At 41.4% G+C, this 13922-nt stretch overlaps 1 protein-coding gene and 1 long non-coding RNA gene across 2 annotated transcripts; one reads left to right on the top strand and one right to left on the bottom strand.

Annotated features, from left to right (window-relative positions):
* Positions 1 to 8711: 8711 nt before the first annotated feature.
* On the top strand, positions 8712 to 9703 carry LOC113098907 (uncharacterized). Its single transcript, XR_003289221.1, has 3 exons — positions 8712 to 8781; positions 9315 to 9438; positions 9533 to 9703. It is a non-coding gene; the product is annotated as an uncharacterized LOC113098907 (long non-coding RNA).
* A 1954-nt stretch (positions 9704 to 11657) lies between these two features.
* LOC113098908 (uncharacterized) lies at positions 11658 to 12914 on the bottom strand. Its single transcript, XM_026263965.1, has 3 exons — positions 12909 to 12914; positions 12667 to 12746; positions 11658 to 12267 (listed from the first exon to the last, which is right to left on the bottom strand). The coding sequence occupies exons 1-3, from the start codon at positions 12912 to 12914 to the stop codon at positions 11658 to 11660; spliced, it is 696 nt and encodes a 231-aa protein (XP_026119750.1).
* Positions 12915 to 13922: the final 1008 nt, after the last annotated feature.

Below are 13922 nucleotides of genomic sequence, written 5' to 3'. Positions count from 1 at the left end.
TACCTTTTAAAGAAGTCAGAGTATCCCTCTTGTTGTCTTTTCTTAAAAGTTAAATATTCAATAAGTCCTTGGTTCAACCATCCAAAAGAGATCCCCTCCACTCTCTGTAGTCATCTAGTTCACAGTGATGGTAGTAACAAATAAAGAGCGAGGGACTGGAAAGGGGGAGTGGCCAAGAGAGGGGGAGAGAGAGGGAGAGAGAGAGAGCGACAGAAGCTGGCCCCTAAAATAAGGAGGGTAATGGGTTTGGAGGGAGGACGGAAATACTGTGGTATAACCATGGTAACATCTCCCACCAGTGTTTACTGGGGAGCACAGCAAGTCCCATTTGCCACCCATTTGTGTGTGCATCTCTATTTTTTGTATCTTCATGGCTAGGAATGGAATAATAGGCATTAAAAAGGTAAAGGTCTTAGTTGTACTGTGTTTACTGTATTTTTATTTTAATAAGTCATTATATTACTGAAAACATAGTACATATAAACTTTATTACAGTAAGGTGAATATTACACTACTTCTATTCAAAATAAGACGTACTTCAAAAAAGGGAAAATGTGCAGATGTATTAAACAAAAGCATTTCCACAATAACAAACAGTAAAAACTGTGAAGGGTGGATGTGTAGATAAATATCAACAATTTTTTTTTTTTTTTTTCAATTCAGAACAGTGTAGTTTTAGCATACTGGCTGCAATGTTTTTCTTACCCAGTGAAAAGAGCTGTGTGTGATTCTATACAGAAGAGATGCTACTCATTTTAATGATTGCCCCTGGTCATGTCCCACTGCAACACTACTGACAGAACATCATTACAAATCACAGCTGCTGCTTTAACAACAGTGGTGTTGAGGAAATTATTATATTACAATTCTAAATTCAATTTAAATTAGACCAAAAGTTAAACTGTCATCATACAACACTTTTTGCCACATTTAATTTTTGTAAAAATTAAAAATGATGTAAATAAATAAATAATGCTCATGCGAATGGTTCTGCTCAGCCTGCCTGATCAGGGTTCGACCCCATTTAAACACCAGCAGAGGAGGTAGGTGCTCTAACAAGGAAGTTAAAGACCGCAGCCTCTAGCGTCAGTACTAGCATTCCTCCTCAAGAGGAATTTAGGTTTACATGCACACCTCTTAGCTGGCCTCCGTTATATACATTTTGACTGTTTTCAAATTGAATTAAGTTATACCACACTGGGAATTGGAAACGGATAAAAAAGCCATGTTGTATTTTCTGTCCCCTTCTATTTTCAATATACATGTTGCCCCTTGGTAATATTATTAGAAAATACGGAATTAGCTTCCACTGTTATGCTGATGATACTCAGCTATATATCTCAGCGAGACCAGATGAAACTTCTCAATTATCTAAGCTAACAGAGTGTGTTAAAAATGTAAAAGATTGGATGACAAATAATTTTCAGAGATATTAATTATTGGACCAAAAAACACTAATCTTGTAGATTACAATCTGCAACTAGACGGATGTAGCCTACTGTTACTTCCTCTACAGTCAGAAATCTGGGTGTCATATTAGACAGCAATTTGTCTTTTGAAAATCATGTTTCCAATGTTACAAAAACTGCATTCTTACATTCTTACATCTGTTTCTGATGCAGAAAAGCTAGTTCATGCATTCATGACCTCCAGACTGGACTATTGTAATGCACTTCTAGGTGGTTGTCCTGCTTCTTCAATAAACAAGCTACAGGTAGTCCAAAATGCAGCAGCTAGAGTCCTTGCCAGGTCAAGAAAATATGATCATATTACCCCAATTTTACAGTCTCTGCACTGGCTACCTATTAAGTTCCGTATCAGTTACAAATTATCATTACTTACCTATAAGGTCCTAAATGGTTTAGCTCCTTCGTACCTAACTAGCCTTCTACCACGCTACAACCTATCACCCACCCTAAGGTCACAAAACGCTGGACTTTTGGTAGTTCCTAGGATAGCAAAGTCCACTAAAGGAAGTAGAGCTTTTTCACATTTGGCTCTTAAACTCTGGAATAGCCTTCTTGATAATGTTCAGGATTCAGACACACTCTCTGTTAAAATCTATATTAAAAATGCATCTCTTTCGCCAAGCATTCAAATAATGTATCCCTTAAATTGTGAGTGTAGTTGCATCTGATCAAATGTGCATTTTTATTCATTAGGTTGGGTTAATTTTTAGTTTGTTGGATCAGCAGCTACGCTAATGATGTCTCTATTTTGTTTCTATGTTTTGCCATGGGTTTTACATCCTGTGCTAACTAGGATTTACACAAGCTACAGTCTGGATCCAGAACACCTGAGAAGAGATGATGCTGACCATCAGAGGACCTCAGATGATGCTAACCCTGAATCAACAAACAGAACTAAAAATTATTGCTACATGTGTGACTGCATCATATAATAATTATTAATTAATAATATTAATAATGTTCATCATCTAGCCGACTATGTCTTGTATTCATTTTTTCTAAAAATCCTGTCAAACGTGCACAAACTGACAGTCGTGGTGACAGTCATAAGCTACTACTAAATATTGTAGAAACATAATTTTCTGTAAAGTTGCTTTGTAACGATTTGTATTGTAAAAAGCGCTATACAAATATACTTGAATTGAAAAGTCTGTAAACTTTAAACATTCTGTAAACTAGACAAATTCAGTGAACCGTGGTTTTATGGATCATTAGAATAAAAGTCATATTTATAATGTGTAAATTAAAGCTAAATGAGGGGAAAACATTTATATTTGCCTTTCATTTGGGGGGGGGGGGGGGTGAAATGCTCATTTTCACTCAATCTCCTGTTAATCTTGAGTACCTATAGAGCAGTACTGCATCCTTCATATCTCCAAAAAGTCTTTAGTTTTATTATATTTATGAGAGAAAAATAGTCTGTGCAGATTTTTTTTCGGAAAAACACGAGCTGCTGTAGGCGTGACGTGTGGGCAGAGCTAAAGAATCAAAGCGTTTGGAAGTTGTGACATTACCGTGAGAAAAAAAAAACATCATCCAAAACAAACCATGGTTAACAGTAAGATTCAGCCGTTTATTTATGATCCAGAATCAGATCCCGAGTCTGAAACTGAACGAGAGCAGAAGCAGCAATGACTACAGCAGGACGTCTCTATGTGGTATGTATTGAAACTGTATATATTTATTTAGGGGTTTTGTAAAATTACTAAGTTCCACTTTATGTCGTGTTTTTTTTTTCTTTAAAGGTGAACAAGGTTTACTTGATGTGCTTACGCACCGATAGCTAAGTTAACAACACAGAGATATTTGAAGCAGTTTTACTCACCGCATGTGGTTCCAACACACGATCGTGACCCTTTTTCGTTAGGATTGCATCATCCTTAAGAAATAAACGATACGCCAATCTGGCGTCAAACTCGGCCTTGTTTGTAAAACAAGCATCTTCGAAATGCAGGGAACAAACAAAAACACTTGCACAACTCCGTCGATGCTCTGTAAAAATAAAGTCTGTCCACTGGTCCCTTAATGTTTTTTTTTTTTTTTTTTTTTTGGTAATCTGTGCAGGGTTGTCTTGCCCTCGCAACCAAAATTGTGCAAGTTCTCCAATTTAAGAAGACTAGAGAGGCCTGTAATTGAGTGGAGCCACTGCAGCGGAGCGTGGTCCGAACAGAGGGTGAACTCCTGTCCCAGGAGATAATAGCGGAGGGTGAGGACGGCCCACCTGATGGCCAGGCATTCTTTCTCAATGGTGCTGTACTTAGCCTCTCTCTTTGAGAGCTTGCGGCTAATGTACAGTACCGGCCGTTCCTCCCCCTCTATTTCCTGGGACAGGACCGCCCCCAGCCCCCTGTCCGACGCATCTGTCTGCAACAGAAAAGGGAGAGAAAAATCAGGAGAGTGTAATAACGGCCCGCCACATAGAGCAGCCTTGACCTGGGTTAAAGCCTGCTGACACGGCTCCGTCCACTGGACCGTAACTGGCACCTCCTTTTTAGTAAGGTCAGTCAAGGGGCTGGTGAGGTCCGAATAATAAGGAATAAATCGCCTATAATATCCCGCCAGCCCCAAGAACTGCCTCACCTCCTTTTTGGTCTTGGGACGTGGGCAGGTCGCAATATCGGCTGTCTTATCAATTTGGGGACGCACCTGTCCATGCCCCAAGTGGAAGCCCAGACCTTACCTCCACACGCCCAATCGCACACTTCTTTGGGTTGGCCGTGAGCAACGCTCCCCTCAGCACCTCAGAACAGCCCTCAGATGCTGCATATGCCGCTGCCAATCATTACTGAATATAATGATATCATCCAGGTAGGCAGCCGCATATGCAGCATACAGCTGTTTTTTCTCGGGATAATGGAGACAAGGGGATCTGCCAATAACCCATCGTAAAGTCCAATGTCGAATAGAAGCGAGCCGTGCCTAACCGATCAAGCAACTCGTCAACCCGCGGCATTGGATACTCGTCGAATTTCGACACAGCATTCACCTTGCGATAATCCACACAGAACCGGACTGAGCCGTCCGTTTTCGGAACTAAAACTATCGGGCTCGCCCAGTTACTGTTGGATTCTTCTATTACCCCCATGTCAAGCATAGCACCTAATTCAGCCTGAACTACTTTTTTCTTGTGCTCAGGTAAGCGATACGGCCCACTGCGAACTACCACGCCCGGCTCAGTCTCGATATGGTGCTGAATTAGGTTAGTACGGCCCGGTAGGGGCGAAAAGACATCGGTAAACTCTGCCTGTAATTTCGTTAAATCAGTGAGTTGGCACGGCGAGAGGTGATCTCCACCTGGAGCCAGGGCGAGGGATTGTGGTTTGACATTCGCCTCTGGACCGAGATCATCCTCCCCCCCAATCACCGTTGCCAACATCACTGATTCCGCCTCATTCCATTTTTTAAGGAGATTGAGGTGGTAAACCTGACGAGACCCGTTCCTATCGGACCGTATTACCTCATAACCGAGATCCCCGACTTGGCGTGCGACCTCAAACGGCCCCTGCCACTTAGCCAATAATTTAGAGCTCGACGTTGGGAGTAATACAAGTACTTTCTCTCCCGGTACAAATTTGCGTAACCTAGTTCCCCTGTTATACAGCCGACTCTGGCGGTCCTGGGCTTGTAACAAATTCTCCATGGATAGCCGCCGCAATGTGTGGAGTTTTGTTCTCAAGTCCAGTACGTATTGAATTTCGTTTTTGCCCTGAGATGGTCCCTCCTCCCAAGTTTCTCTCAGAACGTCAAGCACCCCCCGGGGCTGGCGTCCATAGAGAAGCTCGAAGGGGGAAAACCCCGTGGAGGCTTGTGGGACCTCTCGCACAGCGAATAACAAGGGCTCTAGCCACTTATCCCAATTTTTGGCGTCCTCCTGAACGAACTTACGGATCATGGATTTAAGAGTGCGATTAAATCGTTCGACCAGGCCGTCAGTTTGTGGGTGATAGACGCTAGTTCGAATCGATTTAATGCCCAACAATCCGTATAGTTTGCGTAGCGTACGTGACATAAACGCCGTGCCCTGATCAGTAAGGATTTCTTTCGGAACCCCCACCCGGGAGATAAGACGAAACGGGGCATCCGCAACACTTTTAGCGGAAATGTTGCGGAGGGCCTCTGCTTCAGGATATTGTGTTGCATAATCAACTATGACTAATGCAAAGCGATGTCCTCGTGCCGATCGCTCTAATGGCCCGATGAGGTCCATACCAATTCTTTCGAAGGGGGCCTGCATTAATGGGAGAGGGCACAAAGGCACTTTTGGGGCGGCCGGTGGGTTCACCAACTGACATTCCGGACAAGACGCGCACCACCTGCACACGTTGTCATGAATGCCCGGCCAGAAGAATCGGGTCATGAGGCGATTTAGTGTTGCTGCCTGTCCCAAATGGCCTGCCATAGGATTAGAATTAGTATTCTTTGGAATTAACAACTGGGTTGTATTTACTTTTGTCTGAGCGTCTTGGGTCACTCGATACAACCGGTCTTTTAAAATGGCAAAATATGGATAGGAGAGCGGGAGGGCAGGTTGGAGAGACTGTTCTCCAGAGGAAAGTCATCTGGCTCCGAGAGAATTAGTCTCCCAATTCCGCTCGGTTCCCCTGAAGCAGACCTCAGCGGTCCTGGCTCAGTTTCCCCACCTGAATCCGCGCGGTCTCCTTCCGTGCCTTATTTCCCCAAGAGGCATCCGCACATAACGACCCCAATAAAACCGTAAACGCGGGCCAATTCGTCCCCAAAATTATTGGATGCCGGAGGTGGGGACTAACTGCCACCTCCACACTATGCTTTTGTCCCCGAAATTGAATCAAAATTGGGACGACCGGATATTCCACCACATCCCCGTGTACGCACCGCACCTTAACCACGCGGCTTGTATCCAATGCCCCCGGTTGAACCAGGCTTTGATGGATTGAGGTTTGGTTGCATCCTGAATCCACCAAGGCCGGATATGTACCCCCCTTGATACTCACAGGAATTTGGTACTCGCCAGCCTGACCGGGGGTGGCCTGTGGGTCATCCGGGACCCGGATCATCATCTCCACCTCCATCACTGGACACCTGTCCACAAAATGCTCCGGGTCCCCGCAACGCCAACAGGCCAGCCCAGACCTACCCGCCGCCCCAATGGCAGGGAGTGGAGAGGGGAATTGGCGCGGAGAGAGCGGAGAAACGGAAGCACTGTCCCCTCCGGCAGCCACAAGCTTCGCTAAACCACGCCCCCCCTGCCACACAGTGCTTTGGTAAATGAAAGATGGTATGAGACAGACTGTTCATATGTGTATAAGAACTTGTCTAGGCACCTTGATCCCTGCTGGGAAACTTTCAGGTCTCGGGAAGTTGTTGCCATAGAGACACATCTAAGTTAATACCCATAGCAACTGCCATGGAAATGCATGGTCAATGTCATAATATTAGCAATATTAGGGAAATATGGCAGGAAGACCACGACAGCTCTTATGGTAAGTCAAAAGCCAGGGAATAAAAATGTGTTTTTAAACGAGATTTAAAAATGTGGAGGGTGGGCGCAACTTTAATATTCAGTGGTAAATCATTCCACAATTTGGGAGCAACTGCTGAAAAAGAGCACTTGCCTCTGGTCTTTAGCCTGGTCCTGGGCACGTTCAGCCGCAGCTGATCACCAGACCTCAGTGACCTTGACGGGGTGTAAATTTGCAGGAGCTCTGAGATGCACTGAGGTGCTAACCCATTTAGGGACTTAAAAACAAACATTAAAATCTTAAAATGTATTCTAAAATATACAGGTAGCCAGTGGAGCGAGGCCAAAATAGGAGTAATGTGTTTCTTGTTTCCGGGTTCCTGTTAACAGACTAGCACCTGATATTTGGACCAACTGTAGTTGTGGAAGGGAAATTTGGTTCACGCCAATGTAAAGTGCATTACAGTAGTCCAAACGAGTCGAAATAAAAGCATGAATCACTTGCTCAAAAATATTAAAAGATAAAACAGGTTTAATTTTGGATAAAAGCCTCAATTGATAAAAGCAGGATCTAACCACCCTGTTTAGCTGCTTGTCAAGCCTAAATTCACTATCCATTTTAATGCCTAAGTTTGTCATTACTGGCTTTACATATTGCTGCAAGGACCCAAGGTTTACGGATGTAGAGTCACAATCCCTGCTGGGTCCAAACACAATGATCTCAGTTTTTTCTTCATTTAAATAAATTAAAAAAAAGACATCCAGGTTTTAATATCCTTGAGACATTCAAGTAACTGAGTCAGAGAACCGTTTGCATCTCTTCTCAGTGGTAAATAGATTTGCGAGTCATCCGCATAAAAATGGTAAGAAATACCATGTCTTTTAAAAATATTTCCAAGAGGGTGAAGGTACAAAGAAAACAGTAGTGTTCCAAGGACTGAACCTTGAGGGACTCCACAAAGAAGGGGGGCGATAGATGATGTAGAGTCACCAAGTTTTACAAGATCGGTCAGATAATACCTCAAATGCCTACACAGTGCTCTAGTCGAGAGATAAGAATAGCGTGATCAATACACTCTATGCACGAACTCTGCTTACGTATTTCCGGTAGAATCTCAGACCGGGTCTTTACTTCCGTTTAGCACATTCTACAACGAAGTGTACTACCGGCAAAACTCATTCATAATTTTTCATTCATAAAACGGCGATTTATAATTTAAGTATTATGTTATATTATATTATATTAATATTATATTATATTATAGTATCATATAGTTAAGCATTACTAATGGCTTTCAGAAAGTTTAAATATCAACGTCGTGAGGACAGTAGTTCGACTGACCATTGTTGTGTCCCGTTATGTGTGGCCTCCTCAAAGTTCAACTCTGTACTAAGTTTCCGCACTTTTCCTGTGGACGAAGAAATACGCAGAAAGTGGATTCACAGCATTCGACGTGAGCGATTTAACATCACTTCTCATACAAGGGTCTGCAGTCGTCACTTTATAAGTGAAGACTTGATCGAGCCATCCACCCCTAAAGGGCGCCGCTTGCTGAGGAAGGGAGCTGTACCAACCTTATTCCAGTGGAACGGCTACTCCGTTGCTGAACCAAGGCGCACCGGGGTATGTCAAAGAAGGGAGGATTACACTCCAGTGGATGAGGATCCTATGCCAATGGATGCCCAGCATCTGGAACATGATTATTGTTCAGTTCCAGAACCCGCGGCAGTTGATCATGCACTGGATCAAACTGAGGATCTCCGTAAAGAGGTGGACCGACTAAGGAGACAGGTGGAGGTGTTGTCGGTCAGTCAAAGGTTTTGTTTGGGGCGATTTGCTGCTTCCGACGATGATGTAAGGTTCTACACTAGGTACGATTTAAACCCTATATATATATATATATATATATATATATATATATATATATATATATATATATATATATATATATGTGTGTGTGTTTGTGTGTGTGTTTAAGTAATTAATTTTAGTTTGTGATCTATATGATATAACTATATATGACGCATGACGTGTATGTATATATGTGTGTGTGTGTATACGTGTATATATGTATGTGTCTATATATATATATATATATATATATATATATATATACATACATATATACATGTGTCACTATTTTACAGTGTCGTTACGTTACATGTACTTACCATAGTAAAAACAGTAAATTATGCAGTATTTAAGTACTATAGTAAGTACATGTTGTTAATTAATATTACTATTAATATTCTATAATTACACTGTAACAATGACACCTTAAAATAAAGTGTAACCATATATATGTGTGTGTGTGTGTGTGTGTGTTTTCCTTCAAGTAATTCATTTTAGTTTGTGATTTTATGATTTATATTCATGTAAAAAAAAAGTCCTACATCTCATTTAGGTTCGTGACTTACAGCCATTTAATGGCTTTCTGGAAACTCATTGAGCCTGCATCCCACAACATGATTCGTGTGTCAAGAGCAAGAGCAATAAGGAGTGAAGCTGGAACAACAGGCAGTGCATGGGTAAAGAAATAGAAGAACAAAACTTAACTTTACATTTTCAGTGGAAGCCAACACATTATATGTAAATAAATTGCAAATCTTGTTATTTTTACAGGGTCAGTCTCTGCAGCCCATTGATGAGTTCTTCCTCTTCATGGTCCACCTCTCTGTTGGCTTAAAACAGCAGGATCTGGCCCACAGATTCAACATCCATCAGTCCACTGTTAGCCGAATTATTACAACCTGGGCCAATTTTTTGTACACCATTCTTGGGTCTGTCCGCATCTGGATGTCTGAGGTGGAAGTCAAGGCTCATCTTCCCAATGAGTTCCAGGACTACCCAGACACACAAGTGGTGATCGACTGCACAGAGTTGCGTTGCCAAACTCCATCCTCTCTCCTGCTTCAAAGTGAAGTCTTCTACACTTACAAGTCCCACTGCACCTTCAAGGGATTAATCGGCATGGCACCACATGGTGCAATCACCTTTGTTTCATCCCTGTATGCAGGTTCTGTCAGTGACAAAGAGCTTTTTAAGCAGTCTGGGATTGTGTCGCTGTTGAAACATGGAATGGCGATAATGGTCAACAAAGGTTTTCTTGTTGATGACTGTGTGCCATGCAAAGTTTACAGACCTGCTTACCTGTCGAAGCGGGAACAGATGTCAGCCGATGAAGTGAGGGAGACACAGTCCATTGCTCGGCTAAGGGTCCACGTTGAGCGTCTCATCCGCAGGGTGAAGCAACACAAGCTGTCTGACACAGTCATCCCTCTTTCCATCACAGGGAGTATCAACCAGCTGTACACTGTTGCTTGCCTCCTTGTAAATTACCAAAATGGCCCCTTAGTAAAAGCATGGGCAAAGGATTAAAGATGAGATAACATTGGTTGGGGATCGAATTTGGATTTATTCTTGTTCAAATAGTAACATGTAAATATATACAACTTTGATCATTTGCATTGCAGTAATGTACACATGTAAATATAAATAACTTTTGTACAGTGATGCCTGCAATGCAGTAATGACTGGGGGAAGTCGTGGCCTAATGGTTAGAGGGTTGGACTCCCAATCGAAGGGTTGTGGGTTCTTGTCTCGGGCCGGACGGAATTGTGGGTGGGGTGAGTGCTTGTACAGTTCTCTCTCCACCTTCAATACCACGACTTAGGTGCCCTTGAGCAAGGCATTGAACCCCCAACTGCTCCCCGGGCGCCGCAGCATAAATGGCTGCCCACTGCTCCGGGTGTGTGCTCACAGTGTGTGTGTGTGTGTGTGTGTTCACTGCTCTGTGTGTGTGCATTTCGGATGGGTTAAATGCAGAGCACAAATTCTGAGTATGGGTCACCATACTTGGCTGAATGTCACTTCACTTCACTTTCACTAAACATGTAAATATAAATAACTTTTGTACAGTGATGCTGGCAATGCAGTAATGTAAACATGTAAATATAAATAACTTTTGTACAGTGATGCCTGCAATGCAGTAATGTAAACATGTAAATATAAATAACTTTTGTACAGTGATGCCTGCAATGCAGTAATGTAAACATGTAAATATAAATAACTTTTGTACAGTGATGCCGGCAATGCAGTAATGTAAACATGTAAATATAAATAACTTTTGTACAGTGATGCCTGCAATGCAGTAATGTAAACATGTAAATATAAATAACTTTTGTACAGTGATGCCTGCAATGCAGTAATGTAAACATGTAAATATAAATAACTTTTGTACAGTGATGCCTGCAATGCAGTAATGTAAACATGTAAATATAAATAACTTTGATAAACATTTCCTGTACAGTGATTTGGTGTTAATACAAAAAACTTTGATACATATTAAAACACAATTAAATGATTGTCAGATTTTTTTTGTTTGTTTGTTTACATCTGTAGGCATCTTGGCAGGTAAAAGTAAAAAAGAAATGGTCGGCTTTCTCTCGAATGTTCTGAAACATTTTGAGGTCTTTGTAGATGCGCTGGACCATCATGTCATCCTGTGCATAAATGACAAAATCACACCAGTCCAATCGTGAGATCAGCATTTGTCCTTGAACTTGCCAATAGTATGCATGTTGTTGTTTCAGTTCTGGTGTGCCATTGTTAAATTTAAGGTAAGGACAGTCCACGTAACTTTTGACATTTGGACATTTGATTTCTAAAAGACCAAAAACATGGTGCTCTTTAGGGTCAAAAATAATCCCATCAGGAGAGGCCCCCAGCCAAGGTGCATCGGGGTGAATTAAGAATCCACAAGGGTGTAGTTTACTTCTCGCAGCAGACAGTATTCCTCAATTGCAGCAGATTCCATTTCAAGACCTCTCTTCATGTCTGCTGTCTGGCAAGTTCCCTTGTAGATTCTTTCAGCCAGGTGTTCAGCTGAGCTCTGGCCACGCACATGACAAACCTCCCTAAAGCGTGACGCTGTTACCCGGGGCTTTCGGACAGAGTGCCAATCAAGTGATGCACTTTGTTCTTTGGTGGCATGCTCTATCTTATGTGCCATATCCAAGCTTACTGCCAGTGACTTCATGTGTAGTTGTCCATGTTCACTATGGACAAACAAGCAAACAGATGTGTCAAAGCTGTGACCAACTAGTGGCAGAGGTGGCGGTGGTGGGGCATCCTGATGGTGAGTAATGTTGGGTGTTGTTGCTGCTGGCTGCTGGTATGACAGCACACTTCCATACTGAACTTTGCCAAAGGCAGAATCAACCAAAGGATCATCATTCGACATCTCCATAGTGGTGACCAAAGGGGCTACAGCACTGGCAAAGTCCTTATATGCCTCTGCTATTTGGAGGACTGAGAGGTCAGGCAGCTCACTGGTGACACCCTTGTAAAGGGTACTCCTGAAATTAAAAAATAAGTATTAAGCAAAAAATACATTTCCTTAGTTTTAATCAGTCTAATCTTTCATATTTTTCTTTTTAAATTAAAATTTTTCAAATGTTTCATTTTATATTAATCTTCTTTAGTATGAGCTGATGAATTTGACATGAATAGATGTAAGTGTTTTTTATACGATTAAAAAAACATGCCCTTAAAATGCTGTTAAAAATAAATTCTAAGCAAATATTGCAATACTTAATTCTAATATAATAATATAGTTGCTGTAATAGTAAAAGATTTCAACAAAAATCAATTTGCGTCCAATGGTTTAATTATTGTTTACACTTTTTGAAGTGTAAACGTGTAAAAAAAATAAATAAATAAGTAAAATACTACATTGAAGAATTTTTGTGTTGTACCTTAACCCCTCAGCAAGCTTCCTCTCTTTAGGTCTTGCAGACAGAACCAGCATTCTGTTGACAGGACCAGGCTTGAAGCCCTAGAAAACACACAGGGGCCATAAAATTAATAAAATCATTATTACAACAAAATTTGTAATACTAGATTACAGGATTTCTAAATAATCACTGTCCACAGAAATGCTGTTAGTGACTAGTTATGTAGAAAAAGTATGTTTCCTAAAAAGCAGTGTTTATGTTACCTCCATAGTAGTACCTACAAAGCTAATAAAAAAATCAACTTAATGCTCAGTGCATTTATTAATGTATTGCATTTCCAGTAGTTCAGTTTTTATATAATTTGTATATGCAAATTCAATTTAGATTACCATTGTTCTGGGTTTGTGCCAGCTCTGCTCCATTTCAGTACAGCTGTGAACTGGAGGAACTGCACTGATGCCAAGCTGTGAGTAGTGGGCTGCTTGATAGAGTAATGCAACAATGTGGTTGCACAGTGCTGTCCCAGCAACACAAGAACAACAGCTCTGTGACAGTATTACAGGACGAGAGTCCTTTAATACAATCTGTGAATATAATTAAATTAAACAAAAACAAGAATTAGGAATTAATGTTATATGTAAATAGATTCTAAACCCATATACTGTAATTACTACTATCTTTAAATTGAAGCACGTATGAACCCATTTACTGACTATGCCTGTCTTTGTACAGCTGTAGAACCCACAAACAACTTCTGTTTAAAAATTGCATTTCATTTAGAGTTCAGCTGTCTTTTGTGTTCTCCTACTCTCAATCTATGGGGCTTCTCTGACTTCCTCATCGACCTGAAACATGTCGCCCTCACGCTGACTTCTCCTGTGAACTGATCCTTACTGGAAACTGAGAAATTACTAAAAGTCAGTAACAATTCGTTTTCCATAATTTGTATGTACACTGCACAAACAAGCACTTTAGGCATAAGGGAAAACACGTAAAACTATAAATTTACGTTTAACAAAATATATAAATAATACAAAGACCGCTATGACAGGTCAGGAACGGAGACGCTAAAGTTAGTCGGATTTAGCATGAAATGAGAGAATACTCACCTTCAAAGTTGTCGATGTAGCTCGAAATATATAATTTGAAGCCCTTCTCCTTCTTACTGTTGGGTGTGACAGCTGACTGCCTCACAATACGATTAACATCATTCACCGTAATCGCGGGAAGCTCTTGTAAACACCGAGTGTAATTTGCCATCGTCTCCACAGAATTCT

The sequence above is a fragment of the Carassius auratus genome, unplaced genomic scaffold, assembly GCF_003368295.1.
Source record: "Carassius auratus strain Wakin unplaced genomic scaffold, ASM336829v1 scaf_tig00216729, whole genome shotgun sequence".
Taxonomy (NCBI): domain Eukaryota; kingdom Metazoa; phylum Chordata; class Actinopteri; order Cypriniformes; family Cyprinidae; genus Carassius; species Carassius auratus.
Note: the sequence above shows the minus strand (reverse complement) of the source record. Positions and strands in the feature narration are given on the sequence as shown.

Coding starts and splice junctions, on each gene's coding strand:
- LOC113098908 (XM_026263965.1), bottom strand. Junction 12,268..12,666: donor AAGCTTGCTGAGGGGTTAAG/GTACAACACAAA, acceptor TTTTAATTTCAG/GAGTACCCTTTACAAGGGTG.